The sequence below is a fragment of the Polistes fuscatus genome, unplaced genomic scaffold (genome assembly GCF_010416935.1).
Source record: "Polistes fuscatus isolate 324 unplaced genomic scaffold, CU_Pfus_HIC Scaffold12, whole genome shotgun sequence".
NCBI lineage: Eukaryota > Metazoa > Arthropoda > Insecta > Hymenoptera > Vespidae > Polistes > Polistes fuscatus.
In genome coordinates this window covers 7,092,767-7,116,343 of record NW_025113020.1, presented here as the reverse complement: position 1 = coordinate 7,116,343, position 23,577 = coordinate 7,092,767, and the positions used below count along the sequence as shown (strand labels likewise).

Genomic DNA, 23,577 nt, shown 5'->3' with positions numbered 1-23,577 from the left:
GTTCATAGATTGTCTATTATAATGCAGCTATGCAAAAAAAAAAATAGAAGAAGAAGAAGACGAAAAAGAAGAAAAAAGAAGGTTATTCTAACGAACATAAGAGAATTTAAAATGCATGCGCGAAGAAAGAACGCGCGCATTGAAATCTCGAATATAAGATGATATCATTTATTTATTTCCTTAAACACCAGTAGTAACTACATACTTGGTTTCTTGAACGTCACCATTCGACCATTCGACCAATCAACGATCGGACTTTGAAACTATATCTTCGAGCTTACCGCCGCCATGTTTTTTTCCTACCAATTTGTCTTCTTTTTATTAGTTTTTTTAACGGAGGAAAAGCACCGTTGTGGTGGTAATTGTTTCAAAAATTCAACCTATCGTTTGAGTTCGACGAACGAAATAAATTTGATTAGAAAAATTACCGAACGAATTCGACGACGCTTCCAAACGAATTACAAAATGTTCCGCCATCTTTACAAATGGCGGCGGTGGCGGCGGTGGCGGGTGGTGGTATTAAAAAGAAAAGACTCGAAAAACATATTTTTGCTATAGACGTAATATACACAAAAGATATTAACTTCGGAATACTGTGGCAATTCTTTATAACGTTGACTGTGTGTGTGTATGTGTATGTGTGTGGTGTAACATGGACTTCCGAGAAGTAAAAAAATTCCCCGCATAAAAATAAGCATCGAATTAACTACACGCCCTCCGGCTATCGCGTGCCGCGAAATACTTGGAAAACTTCCTCCCCCTTCTTTCCGTTTACCCCTTATCCTCATTTCCCTTCTTCTTCTTCATTCTCGACGAACCCAACACCCTATCCTCTAGTCCCCTTCCCCCTCCCCCAATACCCTTTAAACCTCACCCCTTCCCCCCTTCTTTCTTCATTAATCGCGATTCACGACGATGACTCATTTCGAAATAATTCCCTACTCGAAAATTCCACGATAGTGCGAAAGAGAGAGAGAGAAAGAGAGAAAGAGAACAAAGTGGAAGAAGATAGGCGGATAAAAGATAAAAGATAAAAGATGAAAAAAATGAGAGAAAAAGAGAGAAAGAGAGATAGAAATAGAGACAATTAGAAGGTCTTAATAATATTCTTGGGCGTCTTGAAATCATCTCGGCGAATGAAATTGCTTGTCCGCAGTATTAAAAAAAAAGAAAGAAAGAAAGAAAAAAGAATATAAAAGAAAAGAAAAAGAAAAGGAAAAGGAAAAGGAAAAGGAAAAATAAAAATAAAAAAAGAAAAACAAAACTTTGTGAAGCGAGCAGAAGGTGCTGGGAAGGATAAAGAGAGAAGGGGGGAAAGGAAAGGAAAGGAAAGGAAGGAAAGGAAAGGAGAGAAAGAGGGTGGGGTGGAGTGGAATAAAGTGAAGTGGAGTGGGGGGCGAGACGTAAGGAGTGGGGATAAAGAGTTGGAAGGAAGAATGCAATTTTGATTAACGCCGACGATAGAAGTGCATATATCCCTCGCAAAAAATAAAAAAAAAATTATTAACGGGCGTAAAACATGCGACATTAAACCGCAAAAAGTGGTTGCTTATTTGAGAACGTATGATGAGAGAGCAAAAAAGAGGAAAAGAGAGAGAGAGAGAAGGAGAGTGTGTAAAGTGGGGAATGATTCTTTGGAAGATCTTCAAAGTCGCATTATTCCAACGCGTCTCTCTCTCTCTCTCTCTCTTTCTTTTTCTCCCCTACCTCATTGAAAGAGAGGGTCAGGAAAAAAGAAAGAAGTGTGTGTGTACGTATAGCGAGTTCATGCAGTAGACGAACGACCGCGTGGAGTCGAAGAGTATAACGTCGTTTTCCTTCCCCCCTCCTAGTCCCCCTCCATCCCATTCTTCACCCCCCCGACGCGACGCTACTCTACTCCCTTCTCCTCCCTACCCTTTTCAACCCAACCCTACCCTTCCTACCACCACTCCTCCCTCTTTTCCTGTCGCGATGCTCCATTGTTTCCCTTTACGCGCTTCTCTCCCTATATCCCTCGTAATATCTCTTTTTATCCAACTATCTTATCTATCCATCTAACTATCTATATATATATATATCTGTTTTGTTTGTCTCTTTCTTTCGTAGCATACAAAATATGAAAAAAGGTACTAGTAAAGAGAATGGTGGTGGTGGTGGTGTGGTGGTGGTGTTAGCCGAAATTATTATGTCGCGTTTTACGCACGAATTAAAATCCAACTTTTATTTGCTTAAACGTATTATTATACGAAGTTATGTTCGCGAAGAGAAAAATAAAGATAAAAGAGAAAATGAGAGAGAGAGAAAGATAATCAAATAAAATGAGAGTGAGAGAAAGAAATAAAATGATGGAACGGAAAAAAAGAAAGAGAGACAAAGTAATCAAGTAAATGAGGGGTAAAGAGAAAGAGATAGAGAGAGGGAGAGAGAGAGAGAGAATGAAGTAAAAAAGAAATAAGGAGAGGGACAAGTCAATGAAAACGAGAGGTCGTTGTTTGACAATCGACGTCATCGTGTTCGCTCATTCTCGTTTTTTTTACATGGTTGCATCGCGTTGCATCGCGTTGCATCGCGTTGCATTTCCGTCGTTATCGTTGTGTCATTGTCGTTGTTGTTATTGTCATTATTATAGTCCGTTGATGATGGCAAAATCGAAAAATAAACGATCGGGTAATTTGATGTCGACGCTCTTGGCCTATAACAGCAAAGCAACAGCAATTGTTGCCGCCGTCGCGACGGAATGGTCCGCGGAGTGGGGGTAATGAAAATGTGGTGGGGAGGAAAGGAGGAGAAGAAAGGAAGAGTAGGGAGGAGAGGGGAGAAGGAGGGGGAGATGGAATAGAGTCGCGTCGCGTGGTATAGTGGTAGGGGGGGGGGAGAGTACCGCGAGCCGGCACGAAAAAAAAATAGAGATAGTTAGATAGATAGAAAGAAAGAAAGAAAGAAAAAGAAAGAAAAAGAAAGAAGAAAGATAGATAGAAAGATAGACGTTCGGTTTCTTTTAACATGGCAGACAGACGTTGCCGTGCAGGCGGAAAAACACGCTTCTCGCGAGAAAAAGTATTTCCGCGTGTGCGCGCGCGCGCGCGCGAGCGCGCATACCCACGCTTCGCTTCTACCTGACGATACATTTAAAAATGAAACAAATAAACACAGATTTAAAATGAAAAAATAAACATAATAAATTCGTTAGATTTACTCACTCTCGTGTTTCATCCAATCCGAAACATCCCCTCGTGCACGCGAGCACGCGCGCGTCTATAATGCAGAATAGTAGTAGAGTAGTTTTGTGGTGGGGGTAGTGGTGATCCAGTGACGTAGCAGTAGTAGTAGGTAGTAGGGGGTGATCCAGTGACGTAGTAGGTGATGATCCAGTAAGGGGAGTAGTAGGGGTAGCAGCAGCAACAACACACCGACAACAATACCAGCAAGTAGTAGTAGAGTAGTCGTAATAATAGTAGTAGAGTAGTAAAATATAGAACACGTAGAAGGAACGAAGTAAAAAAGAGCGAGAATAGGATGACCAGGAAGAAACGGCGGCAAAAAGTACAAAATATGAGCGTGCGAGCGAGTTAGATAGAGAAAGAAAGAGAGAAAGAAAGAAAAGATGATTGGGAAAAGGAGAGGGGGTAGGTTTTATGGTAGGACGAAGCGAGGGGAAGGTGGTAAGGATGCAAGAAGGGACCCACGGACAGGGACGGGAATAGAGGGGGGGGGTTAAGGTGGTATGCGAGGAAGCTCGGCACACGCGGCCCTCACGCACGCACTCGGTTCACGCACTCCGTACGCGCACTATGTTCGCGCACCGCAACCAAGACTTACTCCTTCTCTCTTTCTCTTTATCCATTTATCTATTAATCTCTTCTTTTCTATCTTGCTTTCTATCTATTTATTAGACAGACCGAATGTGTATATATCTATGTATGTATGTACGTCTAACTCTTTTATGTTCCTCGAGTTCAAGCGGAAACAAACGCACTGACTCTCTTTGCTGTTATTATTCTTTTTTATTCTTTTTTTTTTTTTGGGTCCACTTCTCTTTTCTCTTCTTTCTTTTTCTATCTTTCACTCACACGCACATGCCTAGCTATCTTCCCACTCTTTTTCGAAAAAATCTACGGGCTGGGATTGGTCGGTAAAAAGGGCGCGCGCTTTACGAATTCTTACGATTTCAATTTTGCGTTGATTTCTTTCTTTCTTTCTTCCTTTCTTTCTTCCTTCCTTCCTGTTTTTTTCGTTTCCTTTTTTTTCGACGCGACACAAAACACGCGTGTTTTATCGATGAGAAGAAGAACAAATTGTATTATTCCGTAGTAGCACACGCGTGTAAGTTACGATATATGCGTTTGTTTGTTTGAAAAATGAATATAATAAAACACGTGTGTGTTTACGTCAGTCGTCATATATGTATAAATACTCACAAATAATAATTATAATATTAATAATAATAATATAATAATAATAATAATAGCGATTAACGCGTTATATTTACGTGGGTGCAGCACGTTTATTAAAAAACCACGCACAAAGTGTGAGGGATGAGAAAAATAGTTGAAACGCGCGCACGAGACTGTTCCTTTAAAAACGAACGGTGAGATAGAAACGAGAGGAACGGCGGAACGGCGCGTCGCGGAACGACACACACTCCGAATTAACACATATACGTATACATATATATAAATGATGTGTATGTGGGTGTGCGTGGGTGTCTGTATATATATATATATGTAATATGTACAATGAGAGAAACGCCGGCGTGACGTTGTTACGATCGACGACCGACGACGAAAACAACGACGAGGACGACGACGACGCGACGACGACGACGACGACCAACGTCGGCGATGAAAACACCGACGACGACGCGACGATGTACAACAACACGATGCGTGTGACGTACAAAATGGCGATTGCCGAACTAACCGCGAACCGCCCGCGCCCGATCAGCTGGAAAATGCCGGAATGCTGCCGTTAGGAAAGATCGACTGACTGCCGAGGTTCGCGGCCCTAAGTGGTTTGACGTTAAGAACGAACGAGCGAATGAGGGAGCAAGAGTGTGAGACAGAATCAAAGAGAGAGAGAGAGAGAGAGAGAGAGAAAGAGACTGTGTGTGTGAGTGAGAGTAATGTGAGAGAAAGAGAGAGAGAGAGAGGTTGGAAGAAGACAGTGATAAAGAGAGTGAGACGGAGAAAGAGGAGGAAGCGACTGAGGAAGAGAGTGAAAGAGAGAGAGAGAGAGAGAGAGACAAAGAAGGATGGAAGAAGGGGATGGTGCAGGTCTAGTAGTATACTGGTGGGGGACTGAGGGGCGGTAAGAGTTAAAGGAGGGGAAGCACCCCACTTTTCCTAACGTTCGTCGGACGGCTTCGACTACTTTCGATTACTTCCGACCGCGAGCAGGGCCGTGTCGCGCGTTACCAGACTATCGTACTATCGTCGATAGGAATTTTCCCTCATATTTTTTAATAAACGTTTTTTTACTTCGTTCTCGAAATAATTATATAATTCTTTTTTTTCTTTCTTTTCTCTTTCTTTTTTCCGTTTAAAATTCGTTACGTTCCAACAACAATATTATTCGAATAAACATGTCGACGTTGGTGTGAAAGAGACGAAAGAGAGAGAGAGAGAGAGAGAGAAAGAGAAAAAGAAAAAAAAAGGAAAACGCAAAAAGGAGGAAATCAAAAGTACGAAAGAAGTTGAATCGTAGTTTTTCGTTGATTTTCGTACGTTTCCGTCGTAACTTTTCAAAGTTACATGGCGGGAAAACATGTAACTTCTCGTAGACTGTTTTGTCCAATGATTCTCTCTTCTGTTATATATTATTTATTCGTCTCTCGTTCTCATTATTATTATTATTACTTTGAGAAATTGTTGTAGTAGTAGTAGTAGTAAGTAATGGTGGTAGTAGTGGTGGTGGTGGTGGTGTGGTGGTGGTAGTAGTGTGGTATTCAGCTTTGGCCGTTCTCGCGAGGAATTTATAAAAATCAATATAATACCTCTAGCCGGACGAAGAAGAAGGGGACTGCAAAAAAATTCGGAGTCCCGTTCTTCCTTCCTTCCTTTCTTTCTTTTTTTCTTTCTTTTTTCTTTCTTTTCTTTCTTTCTTTCTTTCCTTCTTTCTTTCTTTCTTTCTCTTGCTCCCTCTTTTACTGGAATCCCTTTTATTATTATTATTATTATTTTTATTATTATTATTATTATTATCATTATTATTATATTTTTGTAGATTTCTTTTGTATTTTTTGCCGCGGAGCCCGCGTGCGCGTGTCTGCCTTCTCTCTCTTTCTCTCTAACCACATTTCCCCCTCCTTTCGTCATATGCATGCATTCCCCTTCCACTTGGGGGCTGCCCCCGAGAAGGAAGCCGTTATCGCGAGCGAGCGCATCTGTCCCGGAGATGAGAAAAGAGCGCGGGAGACTTTATTTTCTTCGATATTTCTTTGAACAAATTTTTCTTTTCTTTTCTTTTCTTTCCTTTCCTTTTCTTTTTTTATTTTTTACTCTCTAATTCCATCCCCCTCCTCCCTACTTCCAAGAAATAATTACAATAATAATAACTATGAATAATGATTAATTGCAAAACTTGTATTATCCGATTGGCCAATAAAATTCGTCCGATAATTCCCGTTCGTTCGTTCGTTCGTTCGTCTGGGGGGAAAAAAGAAACCAACAAAATCCCCGCACGGGCTTATCAGCTAACCTAACAAATAATTTGAAAAAAAAACTATGTATATATATATATATATTAGTAGATAACAAATTAAAAAATAATATCAACGATATTTGCAATGATAAGTAACGAACAAATTGAATGGGAATATTTAACAAACGATAGATAAAAGTTATATATTTAGAAAAAGGAAAAAAGAAAAAAAATTGAAAAAAAGGAAAAATCGCAATCGCCATTTTTGAATCGTCGTCCATCTTGCCTGAATTCACGATAACCCATCTTCGGGACGTATATTAACCTGTACATACAATTCCACGAGAAGGAGTAGAACGATGAGAGAAGAAACAATGAAAATCGTTGAGGAAGGGGGGGCCTCGAGGGTGATAGAGAAAAGGGAGGGAAGAAAGGACTAAAAGTGGGAAAGGGTGGGGGGAGGAGGGAGGGAGGGAGGGAGATCGGTGGATGTATCGTTTCTTGGCATATCCGATCGCTTGCGCTCGGCTTGGAGGTTTAGAGAGAAGGTCGAGGACCTGTTAGAGAGAACCTAGCTGGTGTTGGTGCTGGTGCTGGTGCTCTGGTGCTGGTGCTGGTGCTGCTGTTGTTGTTGCTGCTGATGCTTCCTCTTCTTCTGCCACGGCTGGTCGATCGTGCGCGGAGAAATTCGAGAGATGAGAAAGCAAATATCTTTTTATCTTTTTATCTACTATCTGTATTACTCCCCTCCCCTCCGCCATGATATTACGCGCACACCAATATTGCCATTATTACAAGGTTTATAATCCTATTCTTGGATGTTAAAGAGAGATTGAAGAAAATTGATTTTTCTTTTAGTTGCACAAAGGTACGCTCGCTCTCTTCCTCTCTTATTATTCCCTTTTGTTTCTTTTTTTTTTTTTATTATCTTTTAACGAAAAAGAATTGATTCGCGTATAAGGAGAAAAAAAGGGGTAAAAGGATATAAGAAAGAAAAAAGAATAAAATAATAATAATAATAGTAGGAGAATTGATAAAGAGAGGAACGAAACGGGGAAACTCAATGAGCGAAAAAGAGGAACGTTGAAAGAACACAGAGGAGGGGAAATCGCGGGGTACAGGAGTAGGGGGCTACGGGACAACGGGCAAAGGAGGGGAAAAGGAAGGAGATGGAAACTGGCGTGGGTTCGATGCTAGGAGAGAGGTTCTCGTAATCAAACGAGATCGAGGGGAGATCATTAATTTCATCCGCCGATGTCCTCGAATCGTTTACTTTGCAAAGTGTCGGACGAAACGATTGATTGTCTTTTGAAAGTTTCCATACTACTGGTGGGATTGTAATGGAAGATGAAATAAGAAATTTTCTAAAGGTATTAAAAAAGAGAGAGATTTACAAAAACAAAACAAAATAAATCAAAATAAAATAAAATAAAATAAAATGTGAAATGAAATAAAATAAAATAACGTTTCACGTTGTACGAGTTGGGAGGGGGGCTTTAGAGAGAGAGAGAGAGAGAGGGGATATTTCTTTTTATTTTTTTTTTCTTGGGGAAAGTTTTCGCAGTTCTCTCTCTCTCTCTCTCTTCTGCACGTTGCGTTGTTTGTATTCCCCATCGTTGTCGTCATCATCAGTCGAGATTATTGAGAAAGAAAACGTTCTTTGTGTGTGTGAGAGAGAGAGAGAGAGAAAAAATAAAAATTAAAAAAATTGATACAAAGGAAGGCAGCAAATGAAAAGAGAGGGGAGGAGAGAAACGAAACGAAAAAGAAAAAAAAAAATAAGAGGTTAAAAAGAATATTAAAAAATATTCTTTAGGAGGATAATATCGCTCGTTTCTTTTTTTCTTTTCTTTTCTTTTCTTTTTCACTTTTTATTAATGATACTTCAAATCGAGAATAAGATTTCTCTGTTTAGTTATTTTCTCTTCCATTCTTTGTTATTAATAACGGCAAATCGTTAAAGTATTTTCACCTTGGTATGAATAAAAATGATAATAAATACAAAATAAAAAAAAAATGGATGGAAAGATACATACAAGTGGATTATGACAATCGTAAAAGGATTAAAAATGACCGCTTATTATTTGCGCTTTTTTTTTTTTAAAACGTATAATAGGATAGCGTATGCAAAAGAAAGAAAATAAAAATGTTTGAAGTGTTAGTTGTTTACTACACATATACTCGCACTTAAAAATTCTATGAGTAATTGTTGTTTGTCTCTCTCTCTCTCTTTCTCTCTCTCTCTGTGTTGTGAGATTAGGATAAAAAAAAAGTATGGAACAAGAAATAACAAAGAAAAATAACAACAATTGGAAAAATATGGAAAAACCGTGACGCGGAATAAAGAATAAATTTTTTTCTTGTTTTACGATGAAATAAAAATAAATGTGATTAGTATTATTACCTTTTTGCGAATAGATAGTCGAGGAAAAGATGTGTAATAGGCTGGTCCAATGTCTTTTTATCACAGCCCAGGGGCGAACGAATGAAAGGATACAGCTATGTGGATGGGGAACAATAAAGAGGTTACAATACGGCACGTAATTTTAAATATTTCGATAAAACGATACACGTATATATTATATAAATATACTTTGTTTGAAATAATGATTACAATTTCTTCTCTTACGAAAGATTTAAGCAATACTTTAAAAATTGTTCGAAATGTAACGAAAGAAAAACGATCGACGGTATCGTAAAACCGGCCGCCATTTTGAAATTAGGACGAATCCAATTTGGCGAAACTTCAAATCCTCAGTTCGCCATTTTGTAAACGACGATGGTCAAATTTCATGCGATTTGAACTTATCAACTTACAAATTACGAACAATAAAAATTCAATAAAAAAGAAATAACGAAACGTTTTTACCTTTTATTGTTAAGTATTAAACTCACCGTAATTCTGTGCCTTTTCTGGTATCGGTCGTTGTGCTTCTTCAACCGGAAGCATAGGAAAGCGGTACCCTGGAGAACATTCGTCCAATCCCTCGCCTCCTCCATCGCGAAGAAAGGCTTGGGATTGGTTGCCGGTGCTCTTTCGTACTTCCAACGAATCCACTCTCGAAATGTATCCGTCAACGAGAGAAAGAGAGTATCTTAATAATTAAATTCATTATTAACTAATAATTATACCACCCACATCTCTCTTCCACGTTATTCAATTAATTAATCAATATTTTCTTTCTTATATTTTTGTTTTCCTATAAATATTTACACACGCATATTCTTTATATTCGTTAAAATTAATTCAATATTCTTTTAATCCCCGTTAATCGGATCGACAAATAATTAATCTACAAAATAATACGATCGATATTTAAATATATATATTTGAAGAAAAAAAAATAAGAAAAAAGAAAAAATGAAAAGTGAAAATCTAAAAGAAAAGCATGGCCGCCAAGTCTGACGGCAGACGGGTGAGAAAAAAGTTATACGATATTTGTTAAATTAATTATTCATTGTGCATTTACTATCTAATAGTTATAATTAGATTCGAATATTTTTCCCCTCTCTCTCTCCCTTCCCTTCCCCAAGTATAAACGATTAATTATTAATTGTATTCCTTGTCTTTGTTATTTTTTTCTTTTGCTGGAAATAATTACAAAAAAAAAAAACAAAAAGAAAAGAAAGAAAAAAAGAAAGAAAAACAAACAAGGAAAATAAAAATGGTGGAGAGGAATATAACGACGCCATTGTTAGACCGTTAAGTCGGTAGGATAATCGAAAAAAAGTGAATTTATCTGTTCCGTTCATGAACGTTAGGCAAATTTGACGTATGCGATAAGAAAAAGGTAATCGACCTTAAAAGATAAACGACGTGATAAAAGGGATCGAAAGAAATGCGGGATAGAAATTTGCGGAAATCGATGTAACGATCTACGCCAATGTTGATATTCTTTCTATCATTCTCTTTCTCTTTCTTACTTTCACATTTCTCCTCTCTCTCTCTCTCTCTCTCTCTCCCTCTTTCATACTCATTTCATTCTTCCTTCTTCTCTCCCTTTCTCTTATTTATTCGCGGACAATGAATGCATTCCGTTTTATCGTATCGTATCACCCACAAAAGATAGAAAGAAAATAATTGATGCTTTCTTTTTCTAAAACTCTTCCCTCGCTTGCTTTTCTTACGATTATTGTTTATAACGCGTCATTTAATTTAAACCACGTATGAATAAATATAATTCATAAATATATTACAAAATAAAAAAAAAAGAAAAAGAAAAATAAAAATTCAAGGAATAAGGAAAATTTGTCGTTTGAAAAATAAATAAGTATGTATATGTGTGTATGTTTGTGTGAGTGTACCTGCATTCTTGCCATCTTTCCAAAGAGTTTACCGTTCCTTGCTCATCTGTAATAATATAACACATACATAGAACACACAAATCATAATGCAAATATATACACATGTATACAATGAGTGTCCCTTAAAATTGTACACCGTTACGTTTTTATTAGATTTCTTTTTGAAAATGATTAAATATAGCGTGTTTAAGATGACAACAAAATTATACTATCTTTTTATTAGACATTTAATGCGTCGTTCTTTTTTAACTTGGAAAATTTGATTTATAACAAATAAGATAATAATATTATGCAGAAAAATGTTTGTACTTTGAAATGCGTACAGTTCAAATGTTCGATATATCTTTTAAATAATTGTTAATTAATTGAAAGAAATGTATATTGTAGTTTAAAAACACAGAGTATATGTTCGGTGTTCCGTCTTCCTCGAAATTCACCGTTAGATTGGCACATTGTCCTCTATGTACAGTTCTTTTATTCAATGTTGTTTATATTACTCTTTCCATAAAAGGAAAATTCTATTTATTATGAATATTACTTTTGATAATGCTTATTTAGCCTTAGAAAAGTAATATAAACAACATTTAACAAAAGAACTTTAACGGAGAACAATGACTCGGTTCAACGATAGATTTCGAAAATATATACGGTGTTTTTAAATTATGATACACATTTTTGTCGATTAATTAACAATTATATTAATATTCTAATGTAATCTACTAATACTTGTGATTGTTAATAAATATGTACATTTGTTTTAGCGTTCTCGACCAGGGTGATGAGTTTGAGTTGAAAATGAAAAATGAAAATTTAATTATCAGATTAAAATGTTTTTTTTATTACAAGTATATATTAATTTATAAACAAATGTACTTTGCGTATTATTCTTACTTTAACGAATATTCAAAACTGGATATTACATATATTATTTTGTTAATTTGTTTAATTTCACACGTCGTATAAATAAAGTTTTCAAATTAAAATCTCTCTCTCTCTCTCATTAAATATATAACACTTCAAGGGGTTATATTAAAATTATATTTGTTTCAAAATGTTCTACATTCTAAACATATTATGTATATAAATAATTTCGAAGGAAAAATTTAGTAACCGTAACGGGTGTACGATTTTAAAGTACACTCACTGTATATATATATATATATATATGTATGAATGTATATGCATTGCATTACGAAGAAAAGAGGCAAATCGAAATATCAAATATTCACGAAGGCGAATTGCGGAGGAAATATGGCAGCAAGAAGAAGAAGAAGAAGAAGAAGAGGACGACGAATGGTTGGTTGGTCGTTCGTCAATTTCGTTTGCACCGAGCTAAAAGAAAAAGAAACCCCCTCGCCGCCCCCGACCCCCCTCAGAAAAAGAAAGAAAGAGAGAGAGAGAGAGAGAGATAAAAGAAAAATATGAAGAAGACGAAGCAAAGAAAATAAGAAAAATAGAAAATCAACGTCGGAGACAAAGTAGTCGACTTTCATCCTTTAATTTCCCTCTTCCTCCCCCCACCACAACTCCTCTTCTTCCCCCACCTCCTACCATACCCGCCTTGACTCATTCAACCTCCCCCCCCACCTCTCACTCTCTCTCTCTCTCTCTCTCGAGCATCTATCCTCCTCCTCCTCCCACCTTTCGAAATTAGCCAGGTAAAGTGAGAAAGAGCGAGAGGGGTGCTTTTTCCTTATTTCGGATGCGGCCGTCAGCCAATTTCGGGGCAAAATTCCAAGTTCCAACTGTTGCGCAAACCGCGAAGGCGCAAACTCAACCTTGGGGGCGTGGCAATTGGCAAAGGGCGCGGAAGCGCCCGATATCACGCTGCATTTTATTTCTTTCTCTCTCTCCCACACACACACACACACGTACGCATGCATGCATGCATTTATGCATTTTTACCCTCTCCAATGATCCGCTTTTCCCCTTGTTTCAATCGAAAGAGAAAGAGGGAAAAAAATAAAGAAGAAGAAGAAGGAGAGAGAGAGAGAGATGATCCACCAAAATAATGAGATGAATCAAGCTGCTAAAATAAAAAGAAAAACCACATAAATAAGCTGATCATATTAAAAAAAAAAAAAATGGGCAAGAATAATTATTATACGCCATTCCTCCTCCGCATAATAATAATAATAATAATGATGATAAAATGAAAAGCACAAATAATCTAACATTTCAATAAAACATTTTCACGATGATCCATTTAATTAGTTTTGATTAAATTTCACCTTTCGTAACAATAGTAATTTAAATATTATTAATTATTAATTTCGATTATTAATTGATTTTGTCTTCCATCTTTCTTCCTCCCTTCCTCCTTCCCACCCTAACCTCTTTCTTATAAATTAAATACGATTCTAACCTAGAAAAAAAAAGAAGAAAAGAAAAGAAAAGAAACAATAAATAATTCTATTTCATTTGATTCTCGTCAAAAATGAATACATATAATGAAAGAAATGACACGAATTACACGGAACAATGAATAATTATTGAAATTATTTTCTACAATGTGACACAATGACACGATTACAAAATGACGAGATGACAAATGACAAAAAGATTGATTTATTATTTTTTGAATTTTGTTATTACTTTACCTGCTTTTCACGAGCTTTTCTCCAATTACGATATCGTATGAAAAGGTGAGAAATGCATACGGCATCCATGAACACAAACAATTATTATATATACATATATATATATATATATGTATTTTTTGTTCTTACGAATGCACACGTTACGTCGTCGTCATCGTCGTCATCGTTGACGTTGCAACAACGAACAACGACACACCACGACGACGACACAACGTTGACCCACGTAGTACATTTTAACAACGATGAGGAACCATTCATTTCAAAAATTATTTAAATAATTTCAATACCCACGACATGTGTGTTATGCTAAATAATAAATTCCATTTTAAATTTCTACTATAATAATAATAATAACAATAATAATAATAATAAAAGTAGTAATAAATAATTTGGAAAAAAATATCTAAAATATTACAATATATGTATATATGAGAAATGAAAGGGAGGGGAGGGGGTAGAAAAGTGTAAAAACGAAACAAATTAAATTCTAACCTTGCTAATCTCTTTCTCTATTTCTACCTCTTTCTCTCGTTGAAGTTTCTATATTTCTTTCTCTCTTTCTCTTTTTCTCTCTCTTTTTTGTCTTTCTCGTATTTTAAATAAACACACACTTTTTAAGGTTATTTAAATCGAACAATTCCGAATAGCAATACGTTTTACTTGTGTGTCAGAATACCTCCGGAAGTTCTTATGCGTTATGGTAAGCTCAGCTGGTAAATTCGAATAGTTTTTTTTTTCTATCTCTCTCTTTCTTTTTTTCTTTTAAACGAAACACGAGAAACAATAATTAACTATACGCGGTAACTGTTTAAAAACTTTATCTTCCTGTCTCTCTCATTCCCATTTCTGTTCCACTTTTCCCCCTCTCTTTCTATCTTACACCTACATCAAAATATTTCCATTTTAATATTAATTCTAACCTCAGATTTGTTTATATATATATATATATTATATATCACGTATTATAATATATTTCATTATGATATAATAAACAGATAATATAAGCGTTTAATGTCTAAACTTAAATTTGACAATTCTAACGACTTGACATTTAACGTCTACAGGATGTCTCCGCATTCTCTGAGGATACGTTTGATGCCAAAGAATGGATCAACAAAACATTCAAATCCAACGAAGCTCAAGAGAACAAAGATGTAAATTTTGGTCACATTAATAATTCTAATCTTGTTTTATTTCATTGTAAAGTTAACTTTGGATTTTTACAAATTTTTGGAATAAAATATTTGGTCTCGATAACATTTTTGAAAAATTATTTATAATTGAAAAGTCAACGATAAATTAATTCACTTCTATGTTCTCATCTTTAAATCATTCTTTATCTCAATGGTATTTTTATATTTTTGTTAGGCGTTCGTATCTTCTTTGGTAATGAAACTACAACTGTACGTACAACAAGTTAACAGCGCATTGGAAGAAACTAGTCAATCGGTTTTGTCTAGTTTACCTAGGGTTCTCCGAGACAGTCAATTATTGCAACAAGAAGCTTTAGCGTTAAAAGAAAAAATGGCTTCGGTTAAACAAGAAATCGCTAAGGTTTTTAATACATTATCCTTTCTTACTGTTAACATCATACTTCATAATTTTATAAAATTGATAACATCAAATTGATTTAATAGGTAGAAGAATGTACAGTATCTTCTATAGAATCTTTAGAAAGATTGGATAGAATAAAAACTCAACTGGAAACAGCCAAACGCGGGCTACACGAAGCAGATAATTGGAGTGCTTTAGCGAACGATGTAGAAGAAGTATGAATATTGATTTAATATTTAAAAGTACTTGGTATAATCATTCTAATTTATTCAAAATACTTTTATGATTATAGGTATTTGAATCGGGAGATATCGAGGTCATTGCTAGCAAATTATTCAGTATGCAAAAATCATTAGCCATGCTTATCAATGTTGTAGATTTTGAAGATAAAAAGCTTCAATTAGAAGGTTTAAAAAATAGATTAGAAGCCATGGCTAGTCCTAAACTTGTGCAAGCTTTTAACACAGGAAATTTAGGTATGTATATTTTTTAATATATTCTATAAATAAAACTTTGTTAATAATAATATTTTAGAAAATAATCTTACTTGAATTTATAGACCAATCGAAAGTTTACGTGGAGATTTTCAACAAAATGGAAAGGTTGCCTCAACTTCTTAAATATTATCACAATTGTTTGAAAATGTCATTGGGACAGGAATGGAGACAAACCATCGAGTTGGCACAGGATGAAAATTTAACGTACTGGTTGCACACCTATTATGATAAACTATTAACTACTTGGCACGAACAAGTAAGCATAAATTATTTACCATTAATTGCAGTTAATATTTAAATAAATGTTATATAATTTTATAGGTAAAATGGTGTCAACAAGTGTTTCCAAACACATCTATCGAAATTCTTATTAACGTGTATGCTGATTTATTAAGAAGTTTGGATCCGAGTATATTAGAATGCATAGAATCATTATTGAAACAATATTCCAATGCTATGCAATTATCGTTACTGTTGGAACTTAAACAACTTACTAGACATTTTGCGGTAAACATAAGCGGAGCTATAGAAATGTTGTCTTCGATGAAATCAATCAATCGTAATATTTCTGGCAATGAAACAACAACTAATACAAAAACATTTGTTCAACATGTAACATCTTTGGCACAAGCAATATATGCACCTTATGTTCCATACGTCATGAAGTATAAAACTTACGAAGTTGCACAATTGGAACAACAGCTTCAATCAATGGATTTATTACACGATGATCTTAGCGAAACCATCAATTCTTTGTCATTTAGTATTTCCAGAATTATTACTTATGCTCACGAAGCTAATAAACGATGTAAACTGTTCACCGATGGCTGTGGTTATCCAGGTTTACTTAAAGCCTTAAACGTACGTTTATTGTTTCCCTCATAATCTAATAAGAACACAATACACAAAGATAATTAAATTATTATTTTACACAGATATATTTTGATAAATATATTATTAAATATCAAACAACGATACGACAATTGGAGAGGAAAAAAGTTAAACAGGAAGATTGGAACTTATTCCAAATGTGTCTTACCTTAATGCAAAGTATAGGTAATATTTTTTCAAATAATTATTAATATAATATTTTCAATACAAATACTTTCTTTCGAAAGAGGTTTCTACATTTTCTTTTTCTGTAGGAGAATTTCTGGGACAAGTGCATCAATTTGAAAAATCTTTGGTTATCGATATAATCGAATCTAATAATAAATTATTAAGTCACACAACGGGTCCTTTCAACCAGTATAAAAAATTACTTCTTGAACCTGCCGGACAAACAGAATTAGAACAACTTGTCGCTTCGTTTCAAAAAGGTAATACAACGAATAATTTTAATTGTAAAATTGTATGTAATTATCATACGTATAATGAAATATATTTTATTTACAGAGGATAAAACTATTCTCGACTCGATAATAAAACCGATTCATAAACTTTGCTCCGATTTACATCATGCGACTTACGAAGTGATTTTTGCGCCAATTTTTTCTCAATTACTCTTAGTACAAAAAGCACCAGCTTGGTCAGGAGATGTAAATAAAATGCATCTTAGTACGGATCTACCAGATTATAGTTTTGCACCTCAAGAATACATCACACAAGTCGGTCAATATCTGATGACGCTTCCTCAACATTTGGAACCATTTTTATTGAGAGATAATCCAAGTTTAACATTGGCATTGAAAGCAGCTGATCCACAGTACGCTCAAGGATCAACGGAATCTGGTTTTACCGGTATTCTGTTGGATATCATTGCTAGAGGAACTTGTCAAATGTTTCATGATCAAACATTAGCCATTGGTCAGTTAAATTCTGCTGCTTGCAAACAACTTGCTACGGATATAGGTGAGTACGATTAAACACAATTACATTGTTCAAGCTAGAAAGTTAAATATTAATTGGATTAATCCATGTCTTTTAGATTATCTTGGAAACGTCTTGGAGGAGCTTGGTCTTTCGTTATCAGAGAATCTGCAACATACATCATTGTTATTAAGATTACCTCCAGAAGAATATCAAAATGGTAGTTCTGGTTGTAATGCTCGTGTCGTTGCTGCGGTTAGACAAATGAGAAATATTACTTCTTCTGGTTAACGATATTATGAAATGCATAATGAATTAAATCGTTTTTATAAAAACACTATACCTTATCATCATTAAAATCAAATATATACGTATTCATAAACGTATTGGTAATTATTGTTTTGGATGCAATCAAGATGATATTTACATTCCAAAGAAACATTTATTTATATTAAAATAAAGTAAAAACAGAGTATGTGTGCCGTTGACGATTATTCTTCGTAATTATTTTACGATGATGAATGTTTTAAGGATGTATTAATTAAAATATTTTTATTCGTAGAAAATTCTTAATGAATTATAAAAATATTCATCGTAGTTAATATTCTATATTGAACAAAGATGAACATAAAATTATTTTATATATATATATTTCTTTGTTGGTTTTTTTTCTTTTTTCTTAGAAATTACTTTCTATCGTATTAATGATTGCTTTTATTGCGTCGACAATAAATCTGTAAAAATATCTATCATTATGATTGGTACTATTAATATTAATATACAGCATAAGGCAGCTAACTTGATTATCTCAAATAAATTTTAAATTCTACGAGTAATTATGTGATTGTGTTTGTCCTATCAAAATTTCATATCTACTTATTTAAATAATTAAAAAAAAAAATATCTTAAATCAAATGAAGTGCCTCAAGCTGCATAAAACATGATAATAATACATTAAATACGACACCTATTATGGACGGTAAGATCACATCGTTTTTCGTATTTTAACTTAATTACGTTCGTAACGTCTTGTAATTTTTTCATGGATTTAATTGGCAAATTAAACATTTCATTTATTATCAGTAACGTCGAAAGTATATTGACCTGTAACATAAAATAAATATTTTTAACAATATGATAACAAAACATGTTATCAAATATATGAAATATATCAAATAAATATTTACTTCTTTGTAATGTATTACAGCTTGTTTAATAGAAAATAAACACGCATCTTGATATTTTTTAACATACAACGTTAACTTTAAAATCTTATCAGCAAGATATGGAAATTTAATTTTCAATATATCCATAGAATGTTCGTTAGCATTGTCATTGATTTCTTTACTTATATTATCGATAGCTGTATTTAATATGATAGTCAAATACATAGCGTGCATTTCTGGATCACTGTACGTAGACTCAACGGTTTCAAAGTATTTTTCTATTACCAGAGCGAATATTTCAAAATTCTAAAACAAATAGTAGAATTAAATAAATAAAATATATAAACGTGCAAGAAAGAAGAAATGAATTCAAGTGATAATCTTACATTTGTATACGAAATTATAACATCTTCTGAATATTTATTTAAAGATATCATAACAGCGGATAATAACTTTGGTAGAATAGTATTTAATAAATTAGAATCTTTATTGTCGTATTGAATTTTATTTAAATTTAATAAAGCTATGATCGCTTTAAAAGCATCTTCCAGAAAAATTATACCAACGGATGTTATAACAGTTTTCAAATAAAGGATTATAATTTTGGAACATATCTTTGTAGACAGTTGACACTCGTTTATCAACGAATTGCATACATTAATGACTATCTTTAATATAATTATAGGAAACGTATGTGTTTTATGTTTCTCCATCGCAGGCATTTGCGATATCACTTTCCTGTACAAAAAATTAATATATATATATATATATTTCTTGTTTATTTTTATATAATTTAAAAATTAAAATTTATTATAAATCAATAAACATTTAAATTCATACTCTTCGATCCATAATAATATATTTTGAAAACCCTCAGAAATATCGTAAACGTCAATTTTCGATAAAATAAATATCATCGATAAATAATCATTGAAAAGATCGATGAAAACATTTTCGTCCATTAAATTATTCAATTTATCCGAATATTTTAATCTACTTTCCACGTGACGTAGTATAACACGTAAATCATTCCAGATGTTTACTAAGTCTTCATAATAATTAGTTAACAATTCTTCTTGGAAATCGATATTCAATAATTGTTTAAGTATTTTTACACTTAACGTTATTGTTCGTTCTTGTTCTTTAATAACATTATTATTGCTTTCCTATATAATATATAAGAAACATTTATATATTTTTAATTATTTAAATAAATAAAATTTTAATCATTTAAATATTACTAACTTGTTCTTCTGTCGTTGCATTTGTACATTTTCTTATAAATTCTTTTAATAACGTAAAAATCATATCGACTTTGTTCCATTTCATTAACGTATATAAAATTGTGACCAACATATCATCGGAAATATTAGGATTCGATAATTGTTTTATAACAGTTGTACAAATATCATTTGGATTGTTCATCGTTGTAACAGGAACGAATGAAAGTAAAAATAAAATGGACTCGTTGAAAATCGATTTCTAAAACAATTTCTTTTTTTAAATATGTAACACAATAAACAAAATCATAATTTTATTTTAATTATAAATTAAAAAATAAAATTCACATATACCTGTATACCATAAGAACAAACAATTTGTGGAAGAATATTCGTAAGTACTCGTTGCAAGTCTTTCCCTTCTTCTTTGTCAAAGTATTCTTGTGTAAAATTTTGTTTATTTGCGTACAGTATTATAGAAATTACTTCGAGTAATATTTTAATCGATTCGGATGCATCAACTTCATCGTTAACTATATCTTCGATAGATTTACCTAAAGAAATAAATATTATTGTGATTTGTTAATCGCATTGATGGTAAAACATAATAATGAAATTAATGTTTATACCATTGCGTGATTTATGATTGTTCCTTTTAAATCTTTTATTAGGCTTAGTGTTAGTTTCATCGTCGTCATTCAACAAACTATTAATTTGTTTTTCGATTTTCATTAATATAATATTTATAAGTTTACAAGCGTCATTCCAATGAATGATATGCTTAGAATAAAAAAGAAATTTTCTTGTTGCTGTTATGTTTTTTGCTCCGATATAGATGATTTCTTTGATAACATTGTCGTTATTTAAATTATGCAGTTTTATCCGCAAACACAATAATTTGATTAATTGTTGTAACAGTTTTTGCTCCTCAGTATCCTAATTAAATAATAAAATATTTGTTTAAATAATAAAATAATTAAATAATGAAATATTTGTTTGTGATTGTTTCCAATAGAAATTGTTGTGACCAACTCGTTTTTATTATATGAATTAATTTACCTCAATACATTTTAATAACGTATTTATATTAATAATATCCGAAACCAAAATGCCGATATTATTTTCAAGATGGACGAGAAGTTTATTAAAACATTTGATTACGTTTGTTTCAGCGTAATTAATATTATTAGCAAAATTACTTAATAAACTTTGTAAACTCTTATGAGAATGTTTATTGGATACCATTTGTTTAATACCGTTTAAGATATTCAATTTAATTTCAGAAGATGATTTGCTTAGCATATGATACGATAAAATATCTAGCCAATGTTTAGTAATTTTGGGTGGTATTTCTTTCCAATATTTTTCCAATATTTTACAAGTAATCTGCAATTAAATAAATAAATAAATAAATTATTATTTAACATTTAAAGTATCGACGTATATGTGTGTAAAAATTACATACATTAATAGCTATAAGACACACTTGTAGATCAGTATCTTTCAAAAGATAAGAAATAGCTTTCGAGTAATGTTGGAAGATATTTATATTATTCTTGCTTCGTGTTAAACGTATCGGTTGCACCGAAAGAATAATAAACAAAACTTCAGCCGCGTTGCATCTGACACAAGATCCGGATGCCTGAAATCAAATAAACACGCAACACCGAAAATACAATCGTTAGAATAATTTATAAAAATGATCATTACAGTCAATCAATTTAAAGGAATTTTTACCTTCAAATGTTCCCACAATAAACTATTGTATTGATCGTGCAACATTTCTTTGATCGCATTACTTTTATAACTATGTAAAGCTTCTAAGAATACGAGTAAATTTGTTCCAAGTTTATCTCGTCCTATAAAATCTCTACGCGATCTTAGACAATGGAAGATAATATTTTTTAAACATTTATCGACTATCATTTTTTTATTTTTATTCTTTGCACCCAACCATGCATCAGCATACAAATTTGCATATTCTTTAATCACCTTGGATTCAGCTTTTTCAAGTACCGCTTTAACATTATTATGAATTCCCTGGAAATACAATATTGTTGGAATTATATCAAATAAATGTAATATATATCAAAGGTTCTCAAAGCGTGAACCTATATGAGGCCACAAAATTTGTAACCAAATTTTATAGCATACATTCTAAATCAATATAATATTATACCGTTATGAATTCTTCTCCTAGCGTAAATAATTTTAACAAAATAGCTCTTCCTTCCTGCATGGAAATAATGTTTGTATTCTGAGACAATTCTACCAATATTTGTATATCCTTGTTATGCTTTATCAAACTTAGCGCAGATCTTATTTTATATAATCGTTTGACATGTTGCTAAAAATACGATACCAATTAATTATACGAAAATTTTTCAATTTTATACATTTGATCGTATTATTTATAAATTACCGATGAAATTTTGGATTTTATAATCAAATGTTTGATAACATTTATTATTACTTTTTCTTTCCATATCATATTAGATTTCCACCAACTTTCTAAAAGATGAGATATTTCATCTTTTATCTTAAAAATGAATTATTTATTAATGAAAAGTGATAAAATATGAATGAATGTTTACATTATCATTTTTTAATACATTATATAATCATTATTTGTATGAATTAAAAAATATAACAAACCTTTGTATTATTTATTTTCGGTAATATGACCGAATGAAGTATTAAGACAATTTCTAGCAATACGTTTGGAAAAAATGTTTTTTGTAGCAACGTTTCCAAAGCCATTGCCGTTATTATGCGTATCAAATTTAATGCTTCTTGTTTATCCTAACAATAAATTTCAAATTTAATTATTTGTATATTAGTATCTTCCACTACGCAACTATATCTCAAAAATGGTAATACAAGTAATGATTATTAATAAACCTTGAAACCACTTAGTATATCTAATCGTATAAATGATTAAGTTTAAAATTTTATTTTTAAGAATAGCAATGCTAACATTGATAGATTTATAATATAGTATTCATACCTTGGAATGTTCGTTATCCGATTGTAATATAAAATTCTTTTGTATTTTTAATAATATAACTTTCACATGATACCATAATTCACATAACTCTTCTTCAGTCAGTATCGTTATATTCTTAATATTAAATTTCTGTAAAAAAAGAAACATCAAATATTTATCATAACGACAAGAAATAATATTCAAAATAAGTGCGTACCAAGATGATATAAAAATTTTGTGTTAAGAATAAAATAAATCTCACATATCTATAAAATATAGTCATTTAAATATAATAATGATATGAACAAACCATTTTATCACATAGAGCGGACACATCACAACCTCTGGTTTTTAAAATGCGGAACAATATTTTCTCACGCATTATAATATGTTGGCAGGACATTTTTCACATATAACAAAACTCATATAACAACAAAATTAATATTAATATCTAATTTTGCAACATTCATTAAAAATTACCAAAATTATCAATATTATCAAATAAACTTCTTTTTTTTTCTGATGGTATTTATATTATTTTTCTTTAACTTTTATAACATAAACATTATATATAAAATAACATATATATATTTAACATAATCTTTCACATTTAGATAAATATATAATCCATTTTTATCACCCATACCGCTTCAACAATCTATTTTTATATGCACTTACTATGATGACAATAATAAAACATACAACTAAACATATTAACCTCAAAGTTTTACGCATTATATATAACATATACAAAAATACGACACCAGCGCAGTCTGTTGTTGACATCACCAAGTACTTCAACAATAAAGGGTTAAAGGT

At 32.6% G+C, this 23,577-nt stretch overlaps 3 protein-coding genes and 1 long non-coding RNA gene across 22 annotated transcripts in view; 1 reads left to right on the top strand and 3 right to left on the bottom strand.

The window, feature by feature from the left end:
* Positions 1-13,853, bottom strand: part of LOC122513568 — an 84,258-nt gene extending 70,405 nt beyond the window's left edge. For 2 of the 19 annotated variants that reach the window (XM_043629973.1, XM_043629972.1), the window contains exons 1-5: positions 13,527-13,853; positions 12,832-12,955; positions 10,927-10,972; positions 9,517-9,716; positions 3,183-3,237 (exon numbers count right to left, since the gene is read on the bottom strand). In XM_043629973.1, the coding sequence (XP_043485908.1) occupies positions 3,183-3,237; positions 9,517-9,716; positions 10,927-10,972; positions 12,832-12,955; positions 13,527-13,595 (494 nt within the window). In that variant the 5' untranslated portion in view covers positions 13,596-13,853. Of the gene's footprint in view, positions 1-3,182; positions 3,238-4,146; positions 5,006-7,178; positions 7,286-9,025; positions 9,357-9,516; positions 9,717-10,926; positions 10,973-12,831; positions 12,956-13,526 lie in introns of those variants that run through there. The other 17 variants (XR_006302779.1, XR_006302788.1, XR_006302781.1 and 14 more) reach the window with 14 other exon arrangements.
* Positions 13,854-14,080: 227 nt separating this feature from the next.
* Positions 14,081-17,715, top strand: LOC122513564 (conserved oligomeric Golgi complex subunit 7). Its single transcript, XM_043629970.1, has 11 exons — positions 14,081-14,226; positions 14,591-14,680; positions 14,895-15,080; positions 15,164-15,295; positions 15,373-15,556; positions 15,640-15,833; positions 15,899-16,438; positions 16,513-16,633; positions 16,723-16,896; positions 16,973-17,428; positions 17,505-17,715. The coding sequence occupies exons 1-11, from the start codon at positions 14,224-14,226 to the stop codon at positions 17,675-17,677; spliced, it is 2,253 nt and encodes a 750-aa protein (XP_043485905.1). The 5' UTR covers positions 14,081-14,223; the 3' UTR covers positions 17,678-17,715.
* On the bottom strand, positions 14,198-15,783 carry LOC122513566. The gene is made up of 2 exons (XR_006302777.1): positions 15,628-15,783; positions 14,198-14,408 (listed from the first exon to the last, which is right to left on the bottom strand). It is a non-coding gene; the product is annotated as an uncharacterized LOC122513566 (long non-coding RNA).
* Positions 17,716-17,808: 93 nt separating the features above from the next.
* On the bottom strand, positions 17,809-23,259 carry LOC122513565 (condensin-2 complex subunit G2-like). Its single transcript, XM_043629971.1, has 16 exons — positions 23,069-23,259; positions 22,780-22,908; positions 22,428-22,574; positions 22,195-22,311; positions 21,952-22,119; positions 21,510-21,812; positions 21,238-21,414; positions 20,832-21,158; positions 20,402-20,708; positions 20,127-20,326; positions 19,798-20,034; positions 19,393-19,718; positions 18,939-19,290; positions 18,574-18,858; positions 18,354-18,490; positions 17,809-18,120 (listed from the first exon to the last, which is right to left on the bottom strand). Exons 1-16 carry the CDS (start codon positions 23,159-23,161, stop codon positions 18,066-18,068), a joined length of 3,360 nt encoding a protein of 1,119 aa, XP_043485906.1. The 5' UTR covers positions 23,162-23,259; the 3' UTR covers positions 17,809-18,065.
* Between the last annotated feature and the right edge of the window lie 318 nt (positions 23,260-23,577).

What these genes read in the sequence shown, in the direction of transcription:
- LOC122513564 (XM_043629970.1), top strand. An exon ending in TTTTAACACAGGAAATTTAG is followed by an intron (nt 15,557 to 15,639) that starts GTATGTATATTT and finishes TTGAATTTATAG; the next exon opens with ACCAATCGAAAGTTTACGTG. An exon ending in TAACTACTTGGCACGAACAA is followed by an intron (nt 15,834 to 15,898) that starts GTAAGCATAAAT and finishes ATAATTTTATAG; the next exon opens with GTAAAATGGTGTCAACAAGT.
- LOC122513565 (XM_043629971.1), bottom strand. Translation starts at nt 23,161, where the DNA reads ATGTCCTGCCAACATATTATAATGCGTGAGAAAATATTGTTCCGCATT. An exon ending in TTTGTTCTTATGGTATACAG is followed by an intron (nt 20,035 to 20,126) that starts GTATATGTGAAT and finishes AAATTGTTTTAG; the next exon opens with AAATCGATTTTCAACGAGTC. An exon ending in CTGTAATACATTACAAAGAA is followed by an intron (nt 18,491 to 18,573) that starts GTAAATATTTAT and finishes TTTATGTTACAG; the next exon opens with GTCAATATACTTTCGACGTT.